The 17,985-nt window shown below is 43.9% G+C and overlaps 1 protein-coding gene across 1 annotated transcript in view; it reads left to right on the top strand.

Annotated features, from left to right (window-relative positions):
* Positions 1 to 6,127: 6,127 nt before the first annotated feature.
* Positions 6,128 to 17,985, top strand: part of DPP6 (dipeptidyl peptidase like 6) — a 575,225-nt gene continuing 563,367 nt past the window's right edge. Inside the window, exon 1 of the mRNA XM_069778210.1 lies at positions 6,128 to 6,285. Coding sequence (XP_069634311.1) covers positions 6,226 to 6,285 — 60 coding nt within the window. The 5' untranslated portion in view covers positions 6,128 to 6,225. The remainder of the gene's footprint in view (positions 6,286 to 17,985) is intronic.

Below are 17,985 nucleotides of genomic sequence, written 5' to 3'. Positions count from 1 at the left end.
AGATATACCAGTCTTTTATCTGCTTCAAACAGCTTGCTGCTTCTGCAAAGGTGAGATTTGAATAAAATTATTTCTCATTGATTTATTAAATGAAAAGGCCTCATGTAGCCTTAATCTAGCCTCAAGAACATTTGATGGCAGAGTTTATTGGATGATTTTTCTTGTGTTTATAATCTATATAAATTATGCAATATTTTTGTAACATCATATATCATGATGTGATTTAATATCCCATATATATTCTTGTGCCTGAAAGTAATGTGGAGAGATGTCTTTGAAAGGCCATTAAGTATAAATAAATTAGAGAGCTAGAGTGGTACTGAGGAATAACATTCCTCGATAAGGAGACCTCGTAGACTAAATGGGATGAGTAAATTATTGCTTAATAATGCCATGCTTAAAACATTCCTAATAGTTAGGGCATTCACCTGGGAGTGTTCATGCATCTGGCCAAAGGCCTGCTTACCCAGCAGCTCCTTAACGTAAAATAAAATGCAGTTCCAGAAGCAGGCACAAACCCCAGAAAGACTAAGAAAAAACCCTTATCACCAGGCTGTAGATGATGTTCACCTTGCGCATGTGCTCTCTAGCCTTATAAACCCTGATTTCTCTGCTGGGCTAGTTCATAGCTCTCAAGGGACGCATGTTGAATGCCTCAGCTGGGGCTTTCTGGGCATCCCTGGTGCCCAGTGAATTTAGGAGCCTGTGGGACCTACAAAAGCAAGGTTGGCTGTTTTCTAACTAACTTGGGTGGTTTGCTTCCATTAAAGTTCTTCCCCAAATCTAGCGTGTTGTCTGTGCTTCAAGGCTCTTAGAGCAGCTGCTCGGCTGACCTGCAGCTGGAAGAAAATGTGGATGATCCAAGGGGCTGAAAGGACTCAGTGGATCAGCAGCTGAGCCAAAAGCAAAGCTTGGATCCTAGATCCAATGCTTGTGCTCAAGTGCTTGAGCTACCACTTTCTCCTGAATTACAACAGTGGGATGAGATAAGTAGGCAGGGAAAGGCAGGGGGAGAGTTGTGGGCATCAGAGGGGTCCAGCATCTCTGGAATTAATCTTTGCTTACTTTTTAAGCTCCCTTTTGCTATCACGTCTTGGGGGAACAACAGGCCAGGTAAAAGAAGAGTTGGAAAATGTAACTGAGGAGATGGGATGGGCTTGGTCAAGGTGAGAGCTGCTCTGAGTGCACAAGGAGGAGAACGATACCAGAAAAGTGTGGAGTTTTTCGGCTTTCGCGCACTTCTCAGATTCTCACTGGGTCAACTTCTTTCAGGAATTCTTTTGCTACCAGTCAGGGCTGCAGCCTGCAGGGGACTGCGGAGATGCTGTGCTCTAAACGCACTTGCTTCAAGTGCTGAAATTTGTCCTTCTTGCAGGGAGGATATTGGACCAAGCTGGGCTCTGCCCTGGCAGCATCAGCTTGGGTATTCACCCTAAGTCGCAGTCAGCGTGGATATGTCCTGATAGAGTCTGCTGAGCAAAGATTCCTCTTCACCATCAAGGTTTTGGGGGACTCAGAACACCTCTTTTTCCCTGCCTGTTCACAAAGGCTGGAAGTCTGTAGAGACAGCTCTGTTCTGGGGAGGCTTAATGTTCACATCAGTGTTACTCTACACTGGCATTTTCCCCATCATTACGTTAGCTTTGATTAACCTCCACTGCTGGTAGCAATGAAAGGGAAGGGAGAGTGGAGGCTGGCTGTTTCTCTGCAATTTCACTGCAGAGCCACCAAACACAGTGTTGAAAGAACAGGTCCAAGTGCTGCTGGGGTTATTCCTGCTTTCCAGAGTTTTGCTGATCCACATCAGTGGTCCCAGAAGCACACCTGCAACAGGAGATGCTCAGCCTTGTCTGCAGGCATCATTTTTCCATAGTGTGGGAGACCCCTGTGTGTACTGGTGGGGTTTTACCTATATTGCCATAATAGAGACTTAAAGATATTGTGAACCTCCTCTGTGTTGCTGTCATGAGAAGAACTGTAACGATCAAGCCAAACTCTGCATTAACTGTGTCCACTTGAGTGGATTCAAAAAGCTCAGTCAGGCTCCTGGCTATGACTAAATCATCTAATTATAGCCTTCCCATGCTGTGCTTTTTGCATTCGTTCCTGATCCATCATTGCATTGATTTTTAGAATTGTATTCTTTAGCACTCCGTGGTCTCAATTTTCACATCCTCCTTGTCTCCTGTGCTCTCAACTTCTCTGCACTCGCTGCATGATGACTACTCGTCTTCCTAAACATTTTCCTTAAACCAGGCTTTTAATCACATTTGTCTTCTGAGGTGGAGAACAAGGTGAACCTTGATGATTTCTGCAGCACTTTGACCTTTGCACAAGTGCAAGGTCGCATTAGACTTTCTGTGGTCCTGTACTGTGGCTTTTGATCTGGACAAATGGATGTATCTTTCTCACAAGTGATGTCAAAAATTGCAGAGTAGTAAAGATTTAGACTATCTCAGTCAGATTTCTGTTGAAACTATTGGTGAAGGAAATCAGAAGTGTTGTGTCTTTGCCATAGTATTGTGAAAACCTGAAACCTCCTGGAGTTCACAGAGCAGTGATACCATGCCCCAGACACCTCAAATTTAGATCAAAACAGGCTCCTGGGGGGAACTTATAGACACGGGGAGATATTTCGAAGGTCCTCATCTAAGTCTGAGCTGGGACTGAAACTAGCTGCATTTAACAGTGTTGGCAGTCCTGCTGTTTTATCTTTGAGTTTTGTGACACTGGATGTTTCTCCAAAAGCCTCAACTTCTGGAGTCAGGATAAATATGTAAAGCTCTTGATTCTGATATTCTCTCAATTTTACAGAGTTTGCCTGTGAAGCAGGAATTTGAAGAACTCAAAAAAGCACTCGACACATTATTAAATTTTATAACATAATTTTGGCTTTAAAATTTTGGTCTTTTTTTTAAATCTTATGTCATGATTGCATGAATTTCCTTGCATCCATTTTGCATAGCTTTAGCTCAGCTCCAAAGACAGATTAGCTCTCTTACTAAATGTTCCCAAAAAGTATGACTGAGATTCCTTTTTAATACTGTTCTCAGCTGAGCTTATGTATAATCCTTTTCAAAGTGTAAAATGCCAAGGGATGTTTATGTGTTACAGCTTATATGACAGTATATTGTTGTTCCTTCACACTTCACTGAACAGTCTACGAATACTAATCTATAAATCACTTTTCTCACAGGCACTTGAAAACTTTGTGCTGTTTGTGGCATTGTCTGTTCTTTTCTAGATATAGAAAACACTTCAGTTTAAGCAACAACAGACTGTAATGCTTTCACTTTTGTTTTTCTGCAGCATTTAGACGCCCTCACTGAAACAAGGGCCAAATTATGCTGGACCCTGTAGGACTGTGTGGGTATGTCCTACTTCAGGGAAGCTGTAAGTGGATGGGCAGAGGTGGGATCTACCCGGTGCAGGAGGGGCACTGAAGGGCAAAGGGGCATGGTGGTGGGTTTTCCCCCAGGATCATGTAGGGAGGCCTGGGCAGAGTTTGGAATCGAATCAGTTTCTCCCAAATTTCAAAGGCTGTACTTCCACTATGCATTCAGCACTCTCCTTTCAAGGGTTAATAAACATCAACTTGTTTGCTTACTTACATTTTCGAAAGCAAAAGCCTTCTCCTTTGAACTCTCCCCACTATCCCAGTTGGAAGCTGCCCTTTCCTACATAGAAGGGAGGTCCAACACCATAAGGTTTGTCTTGGTTTTAGGGGAGAACGGAGATTCCCATGAGTGGGGCAGGTGTTAAGTGGAAAAATGAGAGGAAGCAGGAGACTTTCTCTGGCTCCTTCTTGCCAGGGCGTAATACAAAATGTGCCCTATAGTGAAAATAGTCTCCCTGCCTGCTCTAATAGACTGGCTGCAGAATGAAGAGGAGGTTGCTCCTTGGAAAGGGTAGTGGAACGGTGTCTTTCATATCTTGCTTTGCTTCAGGACAACACTGCGATAAACCAGCATGGGGCAACGCTCCCATGCTCAGTCTGTGTAATGCGAAGAGTTTGTTGTGCAAGAAAGAATGTGTAGGCAGGAATACATTTTGTTCTTTTTTTCTTTTTTTTCCTGAAGAATTTGCCTTTAGAGGTGGGACAAGAGTACAGATTTTTCACCTGCTCCATGTAGTGGCCAGAAGGGTTTGCCATGGATTTAAAATCTCTCTGGGCAGTTTTGCTTGCCTATCTCTCTCTCTTTTTTTTTTTTTTCCCCCCCAAAAATCGTTCTGCATGTTTGTACAACTGCAATTAATTCCAGGGACTTCTGCGTGTCTCAGTGGAACAAACCATACCAAGAGAATATAATGCAGCCGGGGCCCATAAAATATGCAACTCAAAGTCTATAATTGGATTTATTAGCAGACATTTTGCTTGGGAAGTTATGAAAACCAAACCACTGAACAAAGCAGTTAGAGCAGTAAACTTCAAATCTTAATCAGTACAAAAAAGTAAAAGCCATCAGAGGGCTGGAGCAAGGAACAGTAATAATGTAGTATTTGGGGCTGAGCACACTTGGTAGCTCAGCCAGGGTGCCAGCACCCACTGCTCACAGAGATTAGTGGGACTTATTGGCAGCACTTCTGAGCTAAATATCTTGGTTTAGCGAAGCAAGGGGAGCAAGATTAAGGACAGAGTGTGGTCGTTACAATACGAGAGCTCCTTGGAGAGTAAGGACTGACCCTGAAAAGATGGTTTCTTCCCCGAGGGACCTGTTTCTCTTATCAAACCAGGCCTTCGAAGTCTGCTCTTCTCTCAAAATCAGTGTGCCCTGCTGACAGGGAGAGATGTTTGACAACACACTGTGGCTTTGGGACCTCTCTCCTGCCTCAGAGCCGAAAGGCCAGTGGCTCCAACTGAGTATACCTTTTAACTATGCTTTCTTCTGCTATCTGCCCCCACGGTGGTCTCTCTAAATCCATTTTAGCCACAGGGCTGGAAGATACAGCCAGTTAAGCACAGGATGGGAGATGTACCCTTCAGAAAGGAAGGAGCTGGGATTCTCCAAAGCAGCGTTGGCTCTGGTGCATGATGAGTAACCAGAACATTTCTGTTCTTCCCTGAAAAAAGGTGCAACGTCCGTAAAGGATTTTATTTATTTAAAGGTTTTAAAGTATGCTGTAGAAACATAACAAAAACACTTGGAACAACCTATTCTGACAGATTAATCCCATGGAAAAAAAAAACCAAACAGTTTGATAAGGCGAAGTGTGGATGCTTTTAGCCTTGGCTATCCAGATCTTCTTACTCAGATGTGAGGTGGGTTGGGTTTTGTTTGTTTTTTTTTGTTTGTTTGGTTGGTTTTTTTCTACCCTGGGAACTGAATTGCACAAAGTTTTTGCTGCAAGAACAGAGGAGGCAGAATCTGGCCTCATGGGCTGAAGTGGAGGGGTGGAAGAGGGATAGGAGAAAATATCTGGATAATGACTCATGGCATGATTTTCTTTGTTCATTTAGAAAAACAAACGTAAAACTTAAACACCAAATTTTTACCAGCGAAGCAGAGCTGGTTGTGCAGCCCTTATTTCACCAAAACCAAACCAAAAAAAAAAGCCCTGGACTTGAGCACACCTGGAACAGGAATATGCAAAAAAGTAAAGACCCAAATCCTGCAGCTTGGTAGTAAGTAAACACCTGTCAATCAAAACACAACCAAGCATTTCCTTCACTGGAAACAACTGGAGTAACTACCCCAAGCACCGGCGGGTCAAAAAAAACCCCCAAAAACCCCAACGCCGGTGGAAACCTTGCCAGTTTGTAACGCGATTTCCCACCGCCCACGCCGGGGGCGATTAAAACAAAATAATGCCGAAGAAGTGAGAGCCACTCGGGTTGGGGGGGGGAGGCTCCGGGGCTCCCTCGCCCTGGGACAGCGCGGAGGGGCGCGGAGCGGCGCGGAGCAGCGCGGAGCCCCCCCCGCCCGGGGGGCGGGCAGAAGCTCGCCTCGCCTCCGTTGTGGAAGGCGGGGGAGGAAAACCGTGCGGGGAGGGGGGGAAAAAAAACAGGGTTGGGGGGTTGCGTGTAGATGCGTGCGTGTTTCGGGTTTTGTTTGGGAGCCGGGAGCTCCGCCAAAGCGCAGCCCGAGGCCAACGGGGGGGACAAAGTGCCGGGTTGCGGTGACCGGACCGGCCGCTTCTTCCCCCCCCCCCCGCTGCTCCATCCCCGGGTGAGGCTGCGTGGGGTACCGCTCCCGGAGCCCAACTTTCCTGCCCGCCGGCCCCAGCATGAACCAGACGGCCGGGGTGACCAACAACGTCCGCTGCTCCAGCGGCAAAGGGCCCAAGGTAAGACCGGCCACCGGGGGGGGGCTCCGCGCTGCGAACGGGGCTCGGTGGGGTGGGTAGCGGCGGGGCTGCCCGGCTCTCCCCTTCCCTCCCTGCGCTCCTCCTGGTCTCTAAACCTGTAGCTGAGAGTGGGTTTGTGTGTGTGTGTCCCCCCGCCCCCGCCAGCCCATCACTTGGGGAAGTTCGGGGCTCTCGCCCGGTCCCCGCCGCCGCCGCCCTGGGGTTTTGGAGCGGTGCTCGGGGCAGGCAGGTGGCGCTTCCCCGAAGGGGTTAATGCGTTTTGGTTGCGGCTCGGGGTAGAGGGGGGGGTGCCGAAGCAGGTCCTTAGGGACCGAGGATGCTGCGGCCTCGCAACCCCAAGTGCTGGAAGGGTCCGGAGGCGCGGTCCTGCTTCAAAGGGGTTAGGATGAGTCGAAGGTAAAAAAAAAAAAATTGTGCTGGTGTGTAACGTGGGATCAGGTCCAGCTGTATCTGCTGCTTTTGCTTCTTGCCACGGTGTGTTTGCATAGCCAGCATTAAGAAAAAGGAAAAAAAAAAACCCAACTGGGATAAACCACCTTATTGTGCACCGTGCTGAATTCAATGGAAATGTAATTGGGTGCTCATGCCTGATCGAGATCAAATCTGCATTAACCTTTTTCTGATAGTAATGAACCTGGCCCTTGCATTTGCCTTTGCAACACTGATACGCTGCAATATAAACTAGAGTTGGGTAGATGTACGTGCCCTCTGGTAGACAATTCTGTTGATGCTCCTTCTGCAACTCTTCAAAGTGTTTTTCAGTGTTTGTGTTTCTGCTTCTGCTCGTGTTTCTGGTGGGTTTCCCCCCTCCCCTCCTCAAGATTTCAAATGCCTCTTTGAGGCTAGTGTTTTGTAAAGTGACGTGTTTCCCTATTAGGTAATGGATGCACATTAAAGAAATGCAAAATTTACATTTTGTCAGAAATGGTGCCGTGCTAACTTCTTTTTTATCTTAGATCTTAATACTGGCTTCGTGTTCCGTCTTCTAGACTTGATGTCGTGGTGGTGTTTGAAATGCTGGTGCTGCTGCTCACCTGGTTGGGCACTTCATGTCTAGTCAGTGCAGACCTGATTCTACAAAGTCTTAGGCACACAGATTTACCTCATACCTCTCCTGTAAAGCAAATACAGTTATTCCTCCTTTTCTTATATGATCTTTTTAGAATTAAACCCACTAATCGTAAGGCTATGTGAGTATTAAAAGATGCGACATGATGAGTGCTGTGGAAGTACACAAGCAGATTAGATGAGTCTGCTGAAATTATTTACTTAGCTCCATGACTAATCATATATTTGAAGTTAAACCCATGCATAAGCTCTTTGCATAATTTGAGGGCCTTAGATTGAACGTCCTCCATGGATCATGCCTGTAATTTCGATGTTGGGCCTCCTTTCCTTGCACTTTCTGGTTTTCTTTGAGTTTCGGGTTGAACAGCTAAGGTTATTGCATATCAGTAATAATTTATTGTTTCAAGCTGCTGACCTAACACTTTAATGCAGAAGAAAGAGATGGGGCTCAAATGTCTATATTCTTAGCACATGATAATTAATACGTTTGTTTTTGTCTTGAAGGCATCTTCATCTTATTTTCAAATGCTGTAGGATGTGGATATTTTTTCCATTGGAAATAAATATATTTTTTCAAGTCAGAAGATTGACATGATTGATGGTTTCAGGTTTTTAATTAAAACACAGAAAGCTCCGTGCATGACTAATTCGGTTGCAAGGAAACCTTACAGAGTTCAGAAATGAAAGTGTATCAAACAGGGCTGAAAAAACCAAATAACTGATCTGTAAGAGGTCCGTGATGGAGTAGACAAGAGGCAGAATAGCCAAGTTTTTTGTGACGCTGACTTCCAAAGCACAGAAATACTTGCGAGATGTTTATTTTTTTTTTTCTGAAAACCAACCAACCACCACCAACAACAAAAACCCAACCAAAACCAAAACAACAAACCCACAAACAGGACTTGGACTTTACTGATGTCCTAACTCTTGAAGTCACTAGCCTATTTTAATCAAAATTGACAAAGCAGGAAAAGTGTTGCAGATGTCAACTTTCTACAAGGGTCGTGGAAATAAATCGCTTAATAGGGAAGAAGGAATATTTAATATCCAAGTAGAGGAAGAAGCAAGGAGAAATATGGCCTTTACTCGTATCTCCTTTACTCGCCCTGTCCCAGCAACGCAGTCAGCACATGGCTGTAGCTGCATCATGGGCTGTCCTTTCGCCCATCACAGTTCTGTGTAAAGACTGGGAGGGAGCAGGAGAAAGGAAGGAGTATAGAAGGAACTTCCAGAAGAACTGGAAGTTTATGGTGGAAAAGAGGCAGCCATGCGTGAGGGCTGGGGTATTTGCAAGAGGGAGTGGGTTGAGCAAATAAGGCAGGGCAAAAGTCCATCATAAATCAAACACTGTTGTTTCCACCGCTCATGAAACAACTTGTTAGGTTCCCCCCCAAAAAACCCAAACCGCAGGCACATTGTGTCGACTCAAAGAGTTGCAAATGCTAACTCACTGGGACAAGGTCACTCTTCTTCCTGGCTTTGCTCTGAGTTTTCCTCTCGCTAGGCAATGGGCACTTAGCCTTCAAATATCTTTTGCAAGATTTACAGCTTTGCACAGTCCTGATGAGCAAGGGAGGTAACGTTTTAAAGGAGGGGTACAATTAAAGCCCTTAATGCAGATAGCTTGATTGTAATTCCAAACTCTAGTAACTAAAACACGTCTATTTTTTTGACATTTCTATGTAACACTTTTTAGCTGTTTTTAACGAAGACCTAGCTCTAAGCCACTTGTGAGTGCTATTGAAAGACTGTGATTTCTTGGCTAGAGAGAATTATTTTTGAGAAACAGTTTGTGTACATACAGCTTCTAATGCTCTTTTTTGCTGCCTGTGACTAATCCCATTGCCTTTCCTAAGACAACTTGTGGGAGGAAGGTGAGAGGATTCACCCCAGTGCTGTAATGAAAAGCTTCATCGTAGGAACATTTCTGACGTGTTCGAGTGGTTGGGGTGGTGAGCCCTACAGCCGTTGAGAGTCTGTACAAAACCAGCCACCTCTCTCGTGTGGGCTGGGAGCAGGCTTCGACTCTGATTAAGAAAGGGCACGTTATTGGAAAGTTATTCAGATCCTGGCATAAGAATTTGGGGTTCAGTTTCGAGCTGTCACGTTTTGACAGATTTATTGAAGGAATTAATGAGGGCTAACTCCATATGGGGACTCAGGCTTTTCAACACTGCATGTTGCAGCTCCTGGCTTTTGGCTTTTATTCAGCAGCCCAGAGACCCATGCCAACCAATGCAAGGTACGGAAATTGTGTCTTAAATTTAACTTCTATTCTTAGATTAGTACCAAGGAAGATGCTGTGAGAAGACGCTTTGTTTTATGTTGGGACTCCCAATTTCATCTATCTTGAGGGAGGAAGATCTACTGAAAACATTGGGAGTAATTTCTTTCTTTAGAAACAACTATGTTTGGGGTCCTCCATCTGGGTACAGTGAGCAAGGACATATTCCATCAAGCAGGATTTGTGGATCTGGTGTCCTAAGTGTTGATGAGGATTCAGAGACCCACCAGCTTCCAGCCTTCGGGGCACTGTTGTATCCAGCAGGAGACAGGCTGCTCTACAGCAGGAGCCCTCCCATCTCTCCTTTTGGAGAGGGGCCAGCCCAGGGCTGTTCTTTGGAGTGGGGAAGATGGAAAGCCACAGTGTCTCCTGGGGAGAGGGGGGTGCACTGTCTCTATTTATATGAAAATAAATGCCTTTAGCCAAACCACTGGCTGACATGCACCATCTGGAGGGTACAGTCTAAACCCCCAGCTTTGTACAGCAGCCTCAGCTGTACATTAGTGCATATTGCTGCCGATTCAGTCTCTTTTGACTTCTCACTGACCATAGTTTTGAATGACTATAGCTGTTGTACCTGTTTTGTGTGAAGCTCAGTCTTAGACGTGGTCAGTGGATATCTTGTGGGTCAGGTCTCCTAACTCAGAGACCTGTTGTCCTGTGAGATGTCAGTTCATCTCCTTTGGCATACTTTCATAGGCAGCTTATGGTCCCAGTAGTCTGCATCAGCATCACTGATGAGTAGCCAAATAGCTTATGTGTGTTATTGAGGGTAATGCAGTCATTTTACTACCTAAATTGCACTCATTTTTTATCAGACATTTAAATCTTTTTGTGGATCTAAGGTTTAATCTATTCCTGATTCCAACCTCTACGTGTGGGTAGGAGACAAGTGTTTTCCTGTCCCATCAGGATTGATGAGAGTGACTTGGGCTCTTTGGTAAAATGGAACAACACTGAGTTAAACCTGAGCAAATGGTGCATGTTTCCATCTTGGATTTCATCAATGTAGCTTACAGGACACATTTTGGGCTACAGCAGATACTAAGAAACCACCCTTCCTCTCTCAGCTTTAAGTATGTAGGTCTCGTGGTTTAACCCCAGCCGGCAACTAAGCCCCACGCAGCCGCTCACTCATTTCCCCCCCACCCAGTGGGATGGGGGAGAAAATCGGGAAGAGAAGTAAAACTCGTGGGTTGAGATAAGAACGGTTTAATAGAACAGAAAAGAAGAAACTAGTAATGATAATGATAACACTAATAAAATTACAATAGTAATGATAAAAGCATTGGAATGTACGAATGATGCGCAGTGCAATTGCTCACCACCCGCCGATCGACACCCAGTTAGTCCTCGAGCAGTGATTCCGCCCACCCCCACTCCCCCAGTTCCTATACTAGACGTGACATCACACGGTATGGAATACCCCGTTGGCCACTTTGGGTCAGCTGCCCTGGCTCTGTGCTGTGCCAACTTCTTGTGCCCCTCCAGCTTTCTCGCTGGCTGGGCTTGAGAAGCTGAAAAGTCCTTGACTTTAGACTAAACACTACTGAGCAACAACTGAAAACATCAGTGTTATCAACATTCTTCTCATACTGAACTCAAAACATAGCACTGTACCAGCTACCAGGAAGACAATTAACTCTATCCCAGCTGCAACCAGGACAGTAGGCATTAAGAAAAGCTTGTTGAATCAAAGTCTTGAGGTTAGGACACCTGCCTGAATAACTGTAACCTGATTTTTAATCAGCAATAATGAATGCTCAAGGAGAACAGCAAATCATTTGGACAGATTATTTTTTTTTCTTCTAAAGGAGAGACAATTGTACTAATTAGCAATATTGGTATGTAAGAAAGTGGGTGTGAAAACAACTCAATGAAGTAATTTAAAGTCTTTGTTAAAGTAAAGTACGCACAATTAAGCTAAACTGGAAATACAGTCTTGATTGTGCCCTTGATGGCTCTCCCATTGTTTTGAAAAGAACAAAATCAACCTATAAGAAAAGGAAATTGCTGATGTGGGGTGTTCCTACAGAACTGAATCATTGCAGGGAGTTGCCCTGATCCAAAGGGGCAGTGTGGTGTTTGTACAGCCGTGGTCAATAGGCCAATAATGTCCTTTTAACAGGATATGAGAGAGTTTGGGGTTTATAGTGGTTTATTCTTTAAACAATTAATAAGACATTATTGCATGTACACTGGGTGAATGTAATTTTCTTCTCTTCTACATGAACTATTCCCCTCATGTGAATTCCACTGATTTCAGTTGAATTACTACTTATTTATGTCAGTTTAATTGCAGAGAGATTCAATACCTCTAAAGTTACAGAAGCAATAGAGCCACAGCATTTCTAGCACTCTTGGGTGCAGGAAAGGAAGATAAGGAAGCTCCTCTGTTATTGCTGAAGTGGAAACAAGTTCAGTTTTACTTGCACACTGCATTTTACTGTGTGTGATAAGTTACCACGTATGGGTACAGCTAAGCAGTATATTTTCAAGTTGTCCAGTTTTAATACTCTAGTGCGAATGCAAGGTTGGCTTCCACACCTAATAAGTATTGAAGTAGGACTTGATGTAGCTGCCAGCACTTTAAAACGTGATCAGTCAGCTATCTTCAAAATCCAGCCTAGCTCAGAGGGCAGTCCCTTAGAAATTACACTTCCATCTCAGAACGTTAACCTTTCCAAGTAGTCTAATACAGCATTGCGTGAGCACCCCAGCCAAGATCAAGGCCCAGTCCTGCTGGATGCTGTAAGCCCATAGAGACAGAAGTGGCTTTGTCTTCAGAGTGCTGATGGTTTAGGTTGACAATAAGAGGCAAAAAGCTGGGAGAAGGGGAGAATTACTCTAGTTTTACAGGCAGTGAAGCAAGGTGCTGAGTGTAAACCACCAAACCTCCCAAGCTTAACAGAATAATAATGATCTCAAATTCTGTGAAAATTGCAGGCTAGGTACAGAAGATAGACTGACGTTGAGCTTCTCTGCAATGGAAAATGAAGGCAACACTAGCCATTGGCCCTTTAACAGCCAGCTGGCTCATCAGCATGTGCTCCTGACATCCCACCAGCATATCCCTCTCTATGAAGCAGGTTATCCCTTGCCCACTGTAGGTGTCAGCAGGAAAAAGCTGTGGGCAAAGAAGGGGGAGAAAACTGTAGGCTTGGATCCTCTGTCCTTTAGGAAGTCAGGTGTTAGTTTGGCTCCTTGTGGAACAAGGTTTTGTTTTGCAGGTGGGGTGGAACTGTGTAGTGTTGATTTAACTCTTTCCCCTGTCCTGGTTTTTATAGATCATCTATCTTCTCTATCCTTCATGGGGGATCTTTCACAAAGCAGCAGAGGAAGGCAAAACCTGTCAAAACTAGGAACAGTGAACTATAAATCAAGAAAAAAGGGCAGGAAACTTCAGGGGAGGTGTTTGAAACTGGTTTTATCACATTCTCTCTCTTGCTTGTAAACTGTAAGTTTTCAGCTGATGTTGTCTGGTGGAAGTGCTGAATTAGTGAGAGAAGTTTTGCTTCTGTTGATGTAAATGGAAAGATTTTTAGAAATTTCTAAGGCCTTGAGCAACCCAGCCTCAAGGATTTTAGGGTTAATGACTGTAGGAAGTTCTTGAACAGACCTTGTATTATTTCAGACAGTGAAATCTGCTTTCTCTATAATTCTGCCTGTAAACCTGATGTTTTTTGTCAGTTAATTCCAGCCGTATTCCCTTGAGTGCTTCCTGGGACTGTCCGAGTGTCGGCTGTCCTGTAAAGTTCCCATTAACAGGAAATTTTGCAAGGAGGACGATGGCAGGTTCAAGGCTAGAAATTTCAGTGCGAGGCTCAAATGCCCCTTTGAAGGATGGGGAGATGGCCAGGCTGACTTTATAAATGCCCTGACTGATCCAAATCCTCCTGGCAGGGGTCACGCTTTCCCCGACCGGAGGGAACCCAACCGTGCAAGGCAAACTGGGGAAGAGTGGGCTCCTCTAGTCCTGGTGTTGATGGAGTTGCTCCTCTAGGCTATTTTGGGTGATGGGGAGCAAAAGGAGCCGTGGGGTTTGTACCGTTGTGCAGGTATGCACCAGCAAGGGTGTACTTTGCCTAGAACTGCTGTTATTTTAAAGTTTTAGGGGGTGCAGGAGAAAGGGGCTGGAGAAGGACCGTTCTGCCCCCAGTGAGTATTTGCCAGGAGCGTTACGGTAGGGCTGTGCGGAGCTGCAGGGGTTTCCAGCGGCGCGTGGGATTTTGTTCTCTGTATCTCTGCAGTGCCCTCCGGCACGGGGAGCCCCGAGCCCTGAATCTGAACGAGCTCTGGGGATTGGTGATGCCGGAGCCGTCCCGCTCCCTGTTTATTTGTGGGTGCTGTTCTCCACTGCTGTTTTTCATCTTTAATGAGAGCTGAACACACCATAAAATTTTATTGGGTGTTTATGCTAACAAAATTAACTAACAGTTGGTGCTTTAAAAATGCAGCCAGAGCTCTGAGCGCTATAACTGGAGTCTGCAATGGCTTTTTAAATGGTGTAGGACAGAGCAAATGTGTAAGCACCGATGTCATTTAACAGTAAACCATTTTATATTAACTTTTTATTGACCAGAACGGATTCATTGACATTTAAAAAAAATAAAATAATCTTAGCATGATAGGTGCTTAAACAAAATCATGTTTTCAGGCATTAGATAGATACAAGCTCTGTGAAAATTGTGGGGTTAATTTATAATACCAAGACCAATGGACTGATAATCAAAATAAATTAGCTTGACTATTTCGGGACTTTAATGCTTAAGTCAAATAATAGGAATAATATTTATTTTAGCATTTCAATCATTGTGTTGCCCAATAAAATAGAAATAATATCATGCTATGAATGCTGTATGGATCACTTGAGGCCATGACTTCAATGGGAGTACAAAGGACCTCTAGGCTATAGAAAAAAAAGAGAAAGAAAAGGGATTAACTTCAGACTCTATTTCTTGTTCACTAGAACACATTTGGCTTATTTCTATATTAGCGCTGTTAAGTAAACATAGGAAAGTCATTTGCTTTCATTCATTCATTTATTTATTTAGTGCTTTTATTTATTTATTTTCAAGCAGTTTATCCATGCCTAGTCTGGATAGAATTTGATATTTATGATCTTTACATTATGCTGGGGATTTTTATGCTGGTTTTAAAACAAAAGAACTAGATTGACATGCTGGGACATATTTTTTTGGTGAATGAAATAGTTCGATTATCAGTTAGCACTGATTTACCACATAGTTACCTACGTATAGGTAGGACTGATTTGCATTTCATGGCATTGCCAGAAATAAAGTTTGGCTGAAAGACTTGTGCTAGCACTCAAGGGGAATGTCCTGATTCCTGGATTAAGCCCTGAGTTACACTGAGATACTGGACAAGTGGTTTAGGCTTGACATTTTCACGTAGTCACAGTATCATAGATCCCAGCTGATTTTCAAGGCCAGACTCTGTTGCCATCAAAAAAATGTTCTCCAACTTGCTTTTAACCTCCCAGTGTAAGCATGGTCTTGGGGATCTAATGTGAACTCACAGCAGTCAGCAGTAGTTGCACCTCAGCAAGACTGGGGCGAGTATTCTGCCCATGCTTTAGTTTTTTTCTGTTGGTGAAAATAAGGATGAGAAGTTCCCTTGCATGCTCTGTGAGCTCTTTGGTGGAGGATAATAACTTGGTAACCCATCAAGTGGGGTTCCCATCTGTAGTTGGCCTTATGTTATTGTGCTTAACCTGAGAATTTAGCAAACTTTTGTGTCGTTAAGAACATGTTCTCTTTTGGAATGAAGGAAAAAAGATGTAGGAGGGACAGAGATGTAGGAGGTTGCACAGTCCCTATGCTGTGACATGCAAACCCTGCTCCAGAAGTTCACCTTGGAGAGAAGCATATCCAAAGGAGCGAGTTGTGTTGCAAGCACAGAGCATGTGGAGGAGAAGAGAGGAGCACAGCAGTGTTTCAGCTCACTTGAAAGGAAGGTTGTTAAAAGTATAAAACCTCTGGTAGTTTAAAAAGAGAGCATATACAGCCCTCCTAGGTGTCATGCCTTCAAGAAGACAACTAAATACGCTGCAGCAAAGCCAAGGCTTGTCCTCAGGGAGAGCCTCAGGGAGAAGGTTGGGGGCTGACAGAGGCGGTGGGTGCTGGGCTCCTCTCAGCTCTGCCGGCAAGTTGAAAAGGGGCAGGACATCAACATTCTGAGGTCAGCTAACTTGCTTATTTGCATATGGCATCTCAAATTGGAATGCTAGAAAGAGGCTGGAATTATGGCAGACAGATGTGTGCTGCTGGTAATTTACTGCTACTCGGGGCAGCAGATACACCATATGCTTTTGCGCTTTTTTTTTTTTTTTTTTTGATGTATTAGTTTATGCTTCTAGGCTTTTGACTTGGACTTTCCCTTAGCATCCCAACATCTCAGTGTCTGCGGATTTTTAGTGCAGTTTTTGTATTCACGTCAGATTTTGCTGGATAATGACCTCACACAGAGGCTTTACCACTGCTTTAACCCTGTTCTCCAAAGTGGAGGATCAGATAGGTTTTCATAAGCAACAAGTCCAGGAAAGGTCCAGCAGCAGGGACTCACATCAGTGTTAGTTCTATTGCGGCACTCCGTAGGAACGCTAGTTGCATACTGGGATTCAATTGAACAAGAGGTTATCCAGCCAGAAAGCATAATACTGCTTCCTACATCAAAGAATTTACATTTTAAATTTGTTCATTGGTTTATGGTTGTTCCTCAGACTAAGGATTTTATTCTTCACTTTATAGTCTCGCTGCTTAGCATTGATTGATTTCTGTGTGCGATCCCATTGATTGTCATGTGGCTTCTCTTACGCTGCTTAACACAAATCAGGGTTGCATCTGGGGCCCAATGAAATCACACAGTATAATACATTTTCCTTGACATGCTGCGTTGCCTCACTGCCAGTCGTCTTGTCTGGCCACCCGTTGCACAATTAATTTGCCAGCAGAGAGGCCACCAAAGTTTTTCAGTCACTTACTCCAAGTTTAGTCACTCTTTATTGTTATAGATCTCTTCTCCAGCTGGTCAGAACTATCCCTGAATTTCCCAGGTCCTGCTCTCTGCATGCTCTGTACCTCCATATTTTCTGATTTGTTCCAACTTTAGTCACTTGAGTTATCCTGATATTGCTAAAATTCCCAAAGGCTGCAGCTGTATTATGGAGCATATCTGCACCTTGCCTGTGTCTTTCATTCCCTCGTTTAGGGTTCATTCCTGCTTCCTTCTGTACCTGCTCCGCTCCTACTGTTTTTCTGGCAGGGGAGGGCACTGAATGTTCCACTTTTTCAAGAAGTTAATTTTAATTTACTTCTGGTGAATAAAACCAGCTGGTTTTCCCTTACTTAAAGTAGTAGGAGAAATTTCCTTGTGCTTTTTGTTAATCTGTGTGAATTGTTGCCCATAAAGGGCATTTATAGCATAAAAAATAAAATGCCTTGCTGGCTTATCCAACTCAGGGACACCGAAGGACTGATTCAGATCGCAACACAGGTATCTTCACATGGGCCACTGAAAAGGTAGTGATGACCTTTGGTTGCTGCAGCTTGGGCTTTTACAAAGTTATTTCAACCTGCCACTCAGAAACTGTACCTAGAATCTCTAGCTATGTGTGATCATAATAGAGGTGATGAAAGTATTAGCCAAGGATGGAGGAAGGAAAGAAATGGTTTATGGACCCTCAAACTCTTTATTTATGGCAGTAATTCAAGTGTTTGGTTTTCTTTTTCTCTTTTGTCCCCCTTTCTTTGTACAACAGTAGAGAACATCAGTGCTTTTTAATGACTTTAATGGAAAGTAATCAATGCTGTGCACCATCACAGTATTATGATAAAAATACCTCACTTAAAACTATCTTTGACAGCAAAATATTGTAATTGACCTCCAATGATTAGCCTTCCTCAGGTACTTTCCTGCTGTAGCTTCATTATATTTTACAGCATATGTTTTGCACCAGAGAAATTCTGAGTGGCAGCTGATATGGACTAGCTGAAAGAGAGGGAGATGATTACTGTGTTTTTGTTTTAAGCACAGGAAGGACGTCCATGTCTAACTTCCAGTAATGTCAGCAGAAGCAACATACCTAAATCTCTTGTGTGCTGATGGAAGAACTGCCTCTAAAGCTTTTTCAGTGTAAAGCATAAAGTTTAGTGAAGAACCCAGTAATGAAGAGCTATGGTTCCTGGTGCTTAAAATTTTAGTGATTGTACAGAAATGAGGCCTCCAGCACTTTAAATTATAGTTTGTGGAGACATTACCACAAATGACTTATTCTTTCTTGAAAGCTCCTCTCTTACTTCCTTGTA

This window comes from Haliaeetus albicilla, chromosome 2, assembly GCF_947461875.1.
Source record: "Haliaeetus albicilla chromosome 2, bHalAlb1.1, whole genome shotgun sequence".
Taxonomy (NCBI): Eukaryota; Metazoa; Chordata; class Aves; order Accipitriformes; family Accipitridae; genus Haliaeetus; species Haliaeetus albicilla.
Note: the sequence above shows the minus strand (reverse complement) of the source record. Positions and strands in the feature narration are given on the sequence as shown.